The sequence below is a fragment of the Sander vitreus genome, chromosome 11 (assembly GCF_031162955.1).
Source record: "Sander vitreus isolate 19-12246 chromosome 11, sanVit1, whole genome shotgun sequence".
NCBI lineage: Eukaryota > Metazoa > Chordata > Actinopteri > Perciformes > Percidae > Sander > Sander vitreus.
The window spans coordinates 17828411-17841651 of NC_135865.1; the positions used below are offsets into that span (position 1 = coordinate 17828411).

The following is a 13241-nucleotide window of genomic DNA, read 5'->3' on the forward strand; positions in this document are numbered from 1 at the left end:
TAGATGTATATATAAATTTTTTATTATTTTCATTTAATGTCATATACTATACTCCTAATGCTTTTTTTATAAATGTGTTTTATTATTAAGTATATATTTATAAAGCATGCAGTGGTAGTAAACACATCCTTTGCTAGTAAGTTCTGCTATAAACCCACTGTGTGTTCTTCTACAAAAAAAATAATGTTAATACTCGGCACACCCCTTAGGACTGTGTGTGGTTCAGCAACCCAGTACAGCTGAGTCACAGCTCTGGAGGAAATGTTTGGGTGAGCTGTGTGTGTGTGTGTGTGTGTGTGTGTGTGTGTGTGTGTGTGTGTGTGTGTGTGTGTGTGTGTGTGTGTGTGTGTGTGTGTCCTACCTTTAGGTATAATGAGCTATAATAGCCGCAGGGGCCGAGCTCTTTTTCTCTCTCCCTCTCAAACACAGAGCAGATGTTGGTCCCTTTACAAGTTTTATGACCCCTTAGGATAAAAAAAGAAAAAAACTTGTAATAGGGTCATTGTCTGACTGACATGTAGACTACATGCTCGTTAGAATGTGATCAGCACTCGATAAAACATGCCAGCCTGTGTTCTAAGTCAGAGTCATGAAGAGGACGAGCTGGAAGAGAAAGGAGGCTGAGAAAAACGCAATAAGTGATAATTGGGTGCTGAGAAGCAACTTGTCTAACGAAAAAGAAACTCACCAATGTGGTAGAGAGAGGGGTTGTGGATGGAGGAGGGATTGCGTAAATGGAAGTTCAAGTGAGGAGAAAATTGTGACGAGAAAAATGGGGCGGGGCCTGAAGAAGAACAGAGATGGGGAAGAATGCTTCAGAGACCCTATTATTAAATGAAGAAGCCTTTTTCTTTCAGTCCTTGTGACCTCTGTGCTATAGCACAGGACACCCACTTACACCCACACACTCACTCACTCAGACTGAAGTCCCATTAGCAGGGGAGCTCACAGCTCCTAACTGAAAATCTCAACCACATCTGTAAAATTTCTCATATCCTCTCACCCCTTCCCTATATCCCTATTATGTGGTATGATAGGACTGTGTGGAAGCCTCTTTAATTAGATGGGATAGTGTGAAAAATTCAACTCAAATTAGTGCCTCATTTTAAAAGCAAATAATAAATTTGTTTTCATTTGTACTAGTTCCAATGTTGGGTTATATATGCTCTAATGAAGGTCTGTTAGACTGAAAGCTTAATAAAGTGAAACACTTCATAGATCTGCGGATCTGTTTTACCAGTTTGTGTTATAAAATCTTAAAATCAAGCGCTTTACACCATGGGGTTACATGACTGAGAATAAACCCTTCTCTGTGATCCAGATAATAAACCAGTGTTAATGCATTCATAATGTATAAGGAGCCTATTTATTCTGCATATATTCAGCTCAGACAGGAAAACTTTGCATCTAGCCTGTTTTTGGTCTAATCATATGTGGTTACAAATTACTGCAAATGTAGACAATTCTGGTTTCCCTATTTGCATGCTGATGGTCTCGACAATGATCCCTTTATGGGGATTGAGCTAGTAGTTATTTTTTGTATTATTATTATTATTATTACGCACAAGATTTTGACCTCTGCGTGGCTGCATTCATCTGCAGAGGGATCATAAAATTTGAGAAACATCAGAGCAATGTTTAACACTAAACTTGGTCTTAACTAATTGATTATTTAAAGACATTCCATGTTGATGACCTAAGAATGTATGTAATCAAAGTCCTACACTCTGAAGGTACTGTAATTACGCTGTTGTGAAAGTCTTGTTGCTTTTGTTACATAGATATATGTGAATTAAAAATGTACTCGTCATGCCAAACAGCATTGTGAAAGTCATTCATGCCTGTGAACAAGACCTTAGCTGTGTCAAAGTTAAATATCAGCTTTTTAAACTGAAAGCTGTTTTTAGTTTGCCTGCGAGTGCCCTCCACATACAGACTAATGAATGTGCTGTTACATTTCTCATTTTGCCTCCTCATTAAATAGTCGTGTCCCAAGGAATTATCAACACACCTACCATCAAAACGTTGGCGTATGGACTACGATTAAAAAGTGTAGTGATAACATTAGAATTTTTTGATGTAATGATACTTTTTTTTTTTTTAAACAAATCACTGAAATCATTGGTATTTATTAAGAGTAGTATCAATGGATGAAAATTGTATTAAAATCACTAATATATAATTGTCAGTTTGCTTAACTCCTTCATCCAATCATAGCTTAGCAACCGTCACGGCAGGCCTGTCATGCTTTGGATTTCCTCCACATGCCAGCGGTGTGCATGGGGCGCTGGTGAGAACGATGCCTGACTTTTAAAGAGTTTGAAAGGATGGTGTCTTTTCTTTTTCCAAAACCAAAACCATGCAAGTTGCCGGCTAGAAATGACAAGCATGCTTTAGTCTTCATCTTTCTAAAATCAAAGACCCATTATTTTAAGCATTATTAAAAATATAGAATAAAAATCTTGACCGGTGTAGTCAAAGTAACTAAGGATGTGCGAGGTTTTGCATGCGGTTAGTTCTTGATGAGGATTCTAAAAGGACAGTAGTAGTAGTAGTAGTAGTAGTAGTAGTAGTAGTAGAGTACCTTTTCTACTGGATTTTTCTACGCTGTGGTCATCACAGGACCTAGTTTACGAACTACAGTAAACTAGGTCCTGGACACTCGAATTTCCCCGTGAGGATGAATAAAGTATCTTCTATTTATCTATCTATCTAGAGCTTTCCTCAGAAGGGAACACAACAGCGTTTGAGTAAAAAGAAACTTAAAATCCCTGGCTACTGTACATATTTGATAAAAGAAAAAGATTTAAAAAAAAAAAAACGACCCTACTAATAACGACAGCGTGGAACACAGATTCAGAGGAGAATGTCATATTAACAAACATCATTTTGACATCAGAACGTAATGAATACATCATATTTTCCCTGGCTCCATACAATGCACATCAGACTTTTATTACTGTATTACATAACACATACATGTGCAAAAATAGAGAGAGACAGATGAAAGGAGTGGTGTTCTGTATCTGAGACTCAATGAGGTGCTGGGCTCTGATCATGTGTGCATGTTCTATTATAGATGTACCCCCTGTTGTGGACCTAGATCCCACAGACTTCAACTCCAGTCTTTTTCTTTTTTTCCACTCACCCCTTTCTTCTCTGTTAAAGCTGTTAAGAGGACTCCCTTCTGAATCCTTTCTGGCTCCAGGGCGTGATCCTAACTCTGCCCTTTTTTCCCAGCTTTACTTTGTATCCTGTCCTTATTATCAGTGCAGGCTCCTGGCGATGGTGTGTAGACCTCAGTTCATCAGAATTTGCTTTACTGGTTGCTTGTGGTGTTTTTTTGTTGGGATATGTCAAACAAAAGAGCACTGTAGTTTTGTTCTTCATCTTTGCTCTTTTCTTCCGTTTCCTTTGTCTTTATTTTCACCTTGTTCTTATTCCTCCTACTTTATTCTCCTCTCTCAATTTCCCAGTTGAACCACTTCATCCGTCATTCTGACTCAACAGCTCTCACGGAGAAGAACAAAGGAGTGGAGGATGTGAATGGGCAGGATAATGTGTAATAAGTATGAGAAGGACAGGTGTAGGCACAGTTTCTGTATTTATCTCTCTTTCTATTACTTCCTGACCCAATACGCCTGCATGTGTTCCAGGCATCCTGGGCAGTAAGTAACGGCTGCTTGGTGGCGAGGCTGGACTCCCATTAAGTGGAGCAGAAGATCGCCCACTCGCTCTGTTTTCCTCTCAGCAGTATTCTCAGATTCACAGAGTAATTAACAATAATTACCCTACTGGCTTTGCCAAATGGCCACTTGCTTTGCAGCAACACACAAACACAGACACTTATGGCCTTAACACACTGAAACTCGGTAACCATGTCAGCTGTGGCTGAACATCTGCAGAGTTAGGCAGTAGCATTGTGAATGCCATAGACCATAGGTCATACATACATACATACATACATACATACACAACTATGTGGTCATCCCATCCTAATACTTTTATGTGGGTTGGACTGGGGCCCTTTTTCTTGTTTTGGGTTTGTCCCCTTAGTTACAATTATATTTTAGACAATAAAGTGCTTTTTAGTGTGCAAGTTGTTGGAAACAGTTGAATCATCTTGCCGGATGACGTTGCAACCTTTTTGCTGGACACCCTGCGTTGTTTTGCCAGAGATAAGGTGGCACCCATGTTTGAATCCAGGCCAGCAGCACAGCTGTGGTTGGGTACTTGGGCTCAAGTCTGTCTGAATGCAGCCTAAAGGCTGATTTATACTTCTGCGTAAAATCTACACCATTGCTACGCATGTAGGTACATGAAGACACAAACCTACGCCGGGTTTGGTGTGGAAGAGCCCTAACCTCAACTCGAAAGAAAGATCTTTGAAATGTAACACCGACTATAAGCCAAGCCTTATCACCCAACACCGGTACCCAACTTCACTTGTAATGGCACATCAGCACATTAACACCTGTGGAGTAAGATGTACAGTATAACAATCAGATACAGAATGGAAGTGCACATGATTTACTGTAGCTAGTAGGGTCAGTCCACCAGCTCCAGGGGTTTGAGACCAGAGTTTGTTGCAGTATTTGCCAGCAGGCATTAACAAATTAAAATATATGCAGAGAAATTGCCAACAATTGCCATTGTTACACATCTTTGACTTCTACTCCTTCATTCTGATTGGCCAGCAGCCAGTGGCAAATATTTGACATTTCCAAGTGAGGCTAAGCTACCAGCAGACTCAGTGAAATAAACAGACACAGTAACTTGCTGCCTTTACACTTGCATTTAACACTTTCAAATAAGCACATGAACACATACTGTACATGAACACATACAGTACATGCACTAACACAATGGAATTACATCTGTGTGGGTGCATACATGTGTTGTTGAAAGGAGAGAGAGTGTGCTTATTTGAGCCTGAACATTTAGAGCAGTTGTAACATCCAAAGGGCAGTGTTAATCTTTCCAGTTACTTTTGTCATCATCTTTTCCCGTGTCGAGACAACAGTAGAGAGCACAAAGTGTCTAGTGGTTGGATGTTTTTGTTCCATCTTTAAACATGTTCCTACAAACACCCACATGTGAAAATGGTGTACACAGAAACAAACGCTGCTATTTGATTTCCTGTTGTTCTTTTTTCTGTAAGGAATCTTTATTGCTTCTCCAACTTCAATAGCCATTGGGCGCACTTTAGAGAGATGTTTCTACGGTGGCCGACAAGGGCAAACATCCTGCAACTTAAGAAAACACATGCAAATAGACAAAACGCAAGCAAATTAAGAAAACATCTTCATTAATTTGACAACACATGCACAGCATTCAGCAAAAGCTCTGCAAATACACACAACACAACCAAATACATAAACGTGCTGCAAATAAAAAACGATACAAAAAGAAAAGCACACAAACGCCGAAAACAAATTCTCCAGGCTTCTAGGGGGAGCAGCTAAGTGGAAAAGCTTGATTTTCGACCCCACGGGGAGAGAGTGCTCTGCCTTTTTATTAGTCAGAGAGAGAGAGAGAGACACAGACTCAGGTAATACTCGATCAGCAGAGACGTCTGTAAACTTGTGGTGATAAAACATTTAAAACTGCATCAGCGTTTAATGTGGACGTTTGTTTAAGCCATATTACATAAGAGGGTTTCATTTCGACGTCCGAAAGGCGCATTACTGAAGTATAGGCCTCCTCAAGTGTAATATTGTGATTATACAACAACGGTTACCAACAAAATAGGTGATCAATCTGTATTCATATTGTGGAGCAATTCGCTCTTGAAATACAAAAAACAAAAAACAGACAGGATTCATAGTCCCTCCCTGTTTAGTAAACCAGCCGAATTACCGTGGGATTTATCAAAATGAATAAATCCCGCCTGCACATATAAACACAAAACTGCTTTGCTAACTCCAACGTGTTGTAAGTAACAGCTAACTGCTGAAAAAGTTATTGTATTCATTAGCATGATTGTCGTACTGTTTAGTTCAAAAACATCCAAAACACCAAAGTACGAAGACATAGGGACCAGACGCGAGCTTTTATTTTGAAAAGTCGAAGCTCAGGAACGGAACCAGCCAGGAGGGCATGAGACCGGAGCATTGTGTGTGTGTGTGTATGTATATGTGTGTATATATATATATATATATATATAATGTATATAATGTATGTGTGTGTGTGTGTGTGTATATATATATATATATATATATATTAATTTAATATACAGTCTATGGACGGGAGGCATGAGACGGGAGTTCTCCAGGCTGCAGCCATACCCGACTAATAAAAAGGCAGAGCGCTCTCTCCCCGTGGGGTCGAAAATCAAGCTTTTCCACTTAGCTGCTCCCTCTAGAAGCCTGGAGAATTTGTTTTCGGGGTTTGTGCGATTTTCTTTTTGTATCGTTTTTTATTTGCAGTGCGTTTATGTATTTGGTTGTGTTGTGGTATTTGCAGCGCGTTTATGTATTTGGTTGTGTTGTGTGTATTTGCAGCGCGTTTACTGAATGCTGTGCATGTGTTTGATTAATTAAGATGTTTTCTGAATTTGCTTGTGTTTTGTCTATTTGCATGTGTTTTCTTAAGTTGCAGGGCGTTTGCCCCCGTCGGCCACCGTATGTTTAAGGTTTGGGTGCATGCAAACTGTACAGATTAGGCTTTATACATTATCATATTTTTTCCCTTGTGTCGTCTTTGCGAAATCTCTTTTCCTCCGTTTTTGTGTCCTCCTGTCCCCCACATTTCTATCCCTGTGTGACTGGACTTAAAAGGCCAGCTTGAGGGATGACAACCGTCGCTCACTTCAGAGGACTAAGACAGTAGGGGAAGATCAGGAATGGAGGGAGATGAAAGCGAAAATTGCAGTTGAGGTAGAGCAGGAAGAGAGTAGTTTTAAAGATGTATTAAAAGATTGACAGCTTCAGTGTCAGTCAAAAAAGCAGAATAACATTGACATGTTTTCTTCACATCCACATACGAGAACCTCCGTTTCAAAATGTGAAAGATTACCCGATTCATCAGTGAGAAATGTTTTAATCGCTAGTACTTTGAGATTCCAGTCTCTACGAATGTCATACAAGTGGGGAAAATAACTTTAAATTCCTCAAAGTTCTTAAATCCATTTATTTATTTATGGTAATAATAACTACCACATTGAGTTGTAATGAACACATGCACAATTTTGCACTGGTGAAATGAGATGATTTTTGAATATGTAAAAATATGCACTGAGGAGGCATTTCCATCAACCTCAACGGGCTTTTTCTGCAATTTGAGAGAGATCAAATACATTTGTTAAATTCTCTAAAGACGACAATGATATCTGGCATTTGTACTCAGAAACTATTTTTTTATGTTTATAAGTTACAGTGGTGTGAAAAAGTGTTTGCCCCCCTTCCTCATTTCCTGTTCCTTTGCATGTTTGTCACACTTAAGTGTTTCGAACATCAAACCAATTTAAACAAAAGTCAAGGACAACACAAGTAAACACAAAATGCAATTTGTAAATGAAGGTGTTTATTATTAAAGGAGAAAAAAAATCCAAACCATCATGGCCCTGTGTGAAAAAGTGATTGCCCCCCTTGTTAAAAACATACTATAACTGTGGTTGTCCACACCTGAGTTCAATTTCTCTAGCCACACCCAGGCCTGATTATTGCCACACCTGTTCACAATCAAGGCATCACTTAAATAGGAGCTGCTTGACACAGTAAGGTCCACCAGAAGATCCTTAAAAGCTACACATCATGCCGAGACCCAAAGAAATTCAGGAACAATTGAGAAAGAAAGTAATTGAGATCTATCAGTCTGGAAAGGGTTATAAAGCCATTTCCAAAGCTTTGGGAATCCAGCGAACCACAGTGAGAGCCATTATCCACAAATGGCGAAGACATGGAACAGTGGTGAACCTTCCCAGGAGTGGCCGGCCGCCCAAAATTACCCCCAAGAGCGCAGCGACGACTCATCCAAGAGGTCACAAAAGACCCCACAACAACGTCCAAAGAACTGCAGGCCTCACTTGCCTCAGTTAAGGTCAGCGCTCATGCCTCCACCATCAGGAAAAGACTGGGCAAAAATGGCCTGCATGGCAGAGTTCCAAGGAGAAAACCACTGCTGAGCAAAAAGAACATCAAAGCTTGTCTCAATTTCTCCAGAACACATCTTGATGATCCCCAAGACTTTTGGGACAACATTCTGTGGACCGATGAGACAAAAGTGGAACTCTTTGGAAGGTGTGTGTCCAAGTATATCTGGCATAGAAGGAACACTGCATTTCATAAAAAGAACATTATACCAACTGTAAAATATGGTGGTGGTAGTGTGATGGTCTGGGGGCTGTTTTGCTGCTTCAGGACCTGGAAGACTTGCCGTGATAAAAGGAACTATGAATTCTGCTGTCTACCAAGAGATCCTGAAGGAGAATGTCCGACCATCTGTTCGTGTACTCAAGCTGAAACGAACTTGGGTTCTGCAGCAGGACAATGATCCTAAACACACCAGCAAGTCCACCACCGAATGGCTGAAGAAAAAACTAAATGAAGACTTTGGAGTGGCCTAGCCAAAGTCCTGACCTGAATCCTATTGAGATGTTGTGGTATGACCTTAAAAAGGCCGTTCATGCTCGAAAACCCTCTAATGTAACTGAATTAGGACAATTCTGCAAAGATGAGTGGGCCAAAATTCCTCCAGGACGCTGTAAAAGCCTCATTGCACGTTATCGCAAACGCTTGGTTGCAGTTGTTGCTGCTAAGGGTGGCCCAACCAGTTATTAGGTTTAGGGGGCAATCACTTTTTTCACACAGGGCCATGATGGTTTGGATTTTTTTTCACCTTTAATAATTAACACCTTCATTTACAAATTGCATTTTGTGTTTACTTGTGTTGTCCTTGACTATTGTTTAAATTGGTTTGATGTTCGAAACACTTAAGTGTGACAAACATGCAAAGGAACAGGAAATGAGGAAGGGGGCAAACACTTTTTCACACCACTGTAAGTGTTTTAGCTTGGCAAAGTGGCTGCTTTTTCTTTTCTCACAGAATCAACCCAAGTCGCGTGTGCGTGTCACATTGTGGGGAAAATAATTTCTCAACATTGACCCTCGATGTAGGCACAAAAAGGCAAAAAGCTGGCCCCACAAATGTTTTATTTATTCATTACTTTTCAGGTAAAGGCTGGGAATATTGAAACATTTTTGTTATTGTCAACGAATCCCCAAAACAGACCAAAAATATCAGTGAGTTAGTCTGTCCTTCACTTCTTTCGAGCTTCCGAAGCACGTTCATTTTTACTAAAGGTGCAAATCTTTAAAAACAGGTCACCTGTAAACCTGTAATTCTTTTGTAAATGGAACTCAAACAGGAGTGAATTGTACTTTTGTTAGGGACTATTTTTCAGCATTTGTGTGTCAGATTGATTTGGTGTGCTAGTGAGAATGTACTGCTGTATGTGAGATTGACTTAAAATAAACCACAGTGCCCATATTCATTGTAATGAAGAACCATGTTACCTAGTGCAATTGTCTCATTGAAGTGTTGTAATAGTTTTTGGACAACAATTAAGGTCTTGGCTACACTTAATAGATACATTCATGGTTGGTATTGGTCTTTTTGCCTTAGATTTGTCTTTTAAGGTTATTGTATTGGTTATAATTAAGCACACTGCAGTTATGGTGAAGGAAGAAGAATTTAATACGATGTCCTCACAAGTGATGAAAATAAGTGTGTTTGTGTGTGTGCCAGAGAATGCCATCTCATCCTGCTCTTAATCCTTCCCAGATTGAGGCCAGTGGGGCTATTGGATGATCTCAGTATGTTTACAACCTCAGTTTGACCCTTGGAAATGCTGAGATTGGCTGGTGCTATCTCATTGATTCTTTCGCCTAGACATATCTGTGCATAGGGATCTGATTGGCCCAGAGGATTTAGATAAAGTCAAAGTGTGAAATATCTCTATAAGAAGCCTGGCTGAGGGACTCAAGAATCAGCTTGCTGTTCACATTGTTCACTAGGTGGGTCCACAAAGGGGTTGGTGTTGGGGTGGAGGGGGGTGTGGTTGTTATAGTAACTCCCAGCTGTTTTCAGAGACCCCCAGCATCATGTGGGAGGGTTGCCATGGGAATGGCAGGTTGTAGCGTAGGTGTGTTGTTGTGGTACCAGTATGTATACGCGAGGCTGCCGTTCACTCAGTGTTGACTGGTGAGTCAGAGTGAGAGGACTTGGCAACGCCAGCTCCTTGAATAGCAGGATTAGACTTTTGTGATCCTTTTTTTATTTGGTCTTGTCTTTTTCAGAAAAAAACACATAATGGCGTAAGAGAGATATTGGCCCTTTAACAAAGGGCTTGGCAGTTAAATTCGTTATCACAATTCTGATATCGATATATATTACAACATGGCAATTGTACAGTATGCAACAATGAAACATTTATTTAGACAACACTCATTCATAGAACAATAACATGAGCTCATATCATGAAAATATGATTCCACTGAAAGTTAATAAATGAAAAATATTGAGGAATTATCCCCCAGTACCTGCAACCATTGCTTAGCCTAAACCTGAAATAATGAAAGCATCTGTATATAAACACTACTACAGTCCTATTAAGACTCCCATGCTAGTCATTTTATCATACAACCAACAAACAAAAAAACAGCAGAATAGATTTATCACTGCCCCTGACTACCCTTTAGTCAGGGGCAGTCTATTAAGTCTGTTTATCAAGCTCAAAGTAATGGTGGATTTGAGGGCATATTCAATTAGACGTCAGTATTTTCAAGATTGCTTCAAACTTATTGCAGGAAACTTGTTTGTTCTTGTCTGGACTTACTGTATCTCATTAGAGTGCCACTGTGTCTGACCCCCCTGATTACTCAATTTCTTTTCCTGCCACTTCTGGTTTATCGCTGTTTTTCTTTGAGTGTCTTGTTAAACTTCAATAACCAGATGTCAAGCCTCTTCTCTCTGCCTCCTCTATCTTTTTTTCTGAACTCTCTGTCTTTGTGTGTGTGTGTGTCCCCCTCTGTTCCCCAACTTTACATGAGCACAAATACACAGAGATGCATGTTGTAAAATGTAGAGTACTTGCATCAAATTATGAGGAATAATAGCTAAATAGCTAAATAAATAGCTTCTTTCCTGCATTTATGTTTAGTCATAGCAGGTGACTTGAGGAGAAGCACAGACCTCAAACGTGCTGATTTGTAGTAATGTAAACACTGACATATTGTATACTCTCTGTTTCTTAGGTATTGTTTATATGTGCGGGTACACGTGTTAGTGGATGTGTGGTTAAGCCATCCATAAGCAAGCAACGTGGCCTCAGCCAGAGAGGTAATGCATTGCATAAATGATAGGGAGGAAAACAGGATAGCATCCATGTGCAGCCAAACACAGCTAGAGAGCTAACACTCAACCAAGCCAACACATACTGGAACTTTTTTTAAATTACAACCTTAAGACCTTTCTTCCTTTATAAGTGCATAACGTTTTGGAATCTTTTGTCCAGGGCTATTTATCGGTCTCTCTCTTTCTCACTTCCGCACACTACTCAAACACAGCGGCGCCCTGGTACATCCAAAAATACTCCCTTAGCTCCTTTTATAAGCTATACATGTTTATTTCTGTCGATGTGTGGAGTTTTTCCAGCCTGCTTTCTGAAATTATCACATCTTGATGTCTCTGTTGCTTCCCTGCTCTTGACTGTCCCCCTCTGTCATCTCCATGGTTCTCAACCATCTGGCTTGAAGTCCGTTCTCTGTTCTTGGTTGTTTTGTAGATTTGTTTTTTTCCCCAGCAATTTTAACTTGCTGCTTGTATATTTAGTATGTGTTAATGTTTGAAAAGTTTAATGAGAGGGAGTGCGGCTGTAAGATGCAGTGTGGAGCCGTTATGTTTGCTATAGCAAAACCAAGTGGGATATAATCAGTCTTAAAGAAGTGCCGGAGGGGTCCCTGCAGGCATCTGGCTGTGTGAGATAGAGAAAATGCCGTCAATGCACGATGGCATGTGAAAGTCATGTATGGATGAGGAAATAGAGGGCAATCACCTCAGAACAACGCTTGGTTGCATTAACACCTTTTACTTACACTGGGGAGTAAATCAGATCTATTTTTATAGACAGGTATAGGATTCATATGGTATTTCAGGGACCAGATAACCCTTTTATAAAATGAGTAACCTTAACCTGCCCTACATCCCAAATAGCCCCCACATGTCCTGACTCCGATTGCTAATTTTCTCTCTTCTGCTTTATTTTTGCAGTCATCGCTGATTCGTTGACGGTAGTAGCTCCAGCCCAGACTCTGTCCAAGGTTGAAGGTGACACACTACAGCTTACCTGCGAGGTGTCTCGGACCACACTGCAGCACACTCACTTATCAGTGGGGTGGTACCTGCGGTCCCCAGAGGACGCAGCCGCACCCCCTCAGGAGCTGGTCACCTTGTCAAGGGACTTTGTTCTGCGCTCTGGGGGACCGTACCGGCAGAGGATGGCGGCAGGGGACCTCAGGCTGGATAAAACCAGCGCTACGTCCTACAGGCTGACCATTCACAAGCTGCAGCCGGTGGACCAGGGCCTGCTTTACTGCCAGGCTGCTGAGTGGATTCAAGACACGGACGAAAGCTGGTTTGCCATGACCCGCAAGCAGAGTGACAAGACTCAGCTTCGCATCCAGCCCACTGGTGAGTAAAGGGAAGAGATTCTGTGAAAAAAGGGAGGGGGAGAGAGGGTAAAGATTCTGCCCTATTCTTAGGTCCCCCGTGTCCTTTTGACAGACGCACATGCAGGCATATGGGCTGGCCTCCTCTGATTGCTGATCAGTATCTCACACTAAGCTCATTAGCTTACTAAAAAGGGCTTAACTAACCCTCCACAGACTCCCCACTTTTGTATTTGTGTCTGTTTGACGGGCAACATTACAAGCACATCCAAGAATAATTTAACAAGCTCCAAACAGTGTGGGTGTTTGACAGGGGGAGACCTATGGCTTCCACATACACAATCTCCCAGGCAACAAGTGACCCAGAGATCAGAAGCCAAAAATGTGTTTTTCAATCACTCCTTGCCAACAATTACACCATTCTTGTTTTTGCTTGAGCATTAGTGGGAGAACCGTGCTGGTTTAGTGCGGTTGCCAACTCTGAAGAAGGAGATTGTCTAATGGAAAGAAGGAAGGGAATTATCAACTGGGGAAGGGAGGGGTAGCGGGGGAGACATTGGGTTGAGTAAGTAA

At 40.9% G+C, this 13241-nt stretch overlaps 1 protein-coding gene across 1 annotated transcript in view; it reads left to right on the top strand.

Annotated features, from left to right (window-relative positions):
* Positions 1–13241, top strand: part of igsf3 (immunoglobulin superfamily, member 3) — a 75665-nt gene that overhangs the window by 31234 nt on the left and 31190 nt on the right. The window contains exon 3 of the mRNA XM_078262031.1: positions 12271–12690. Within this exon, the coding sequence (XP_078118157.1) occupies positions 12271–12690 (420 nt within the window). The remainder of the gene's footprint in view (positions 1–12270; positions 12691–13241) is intronic.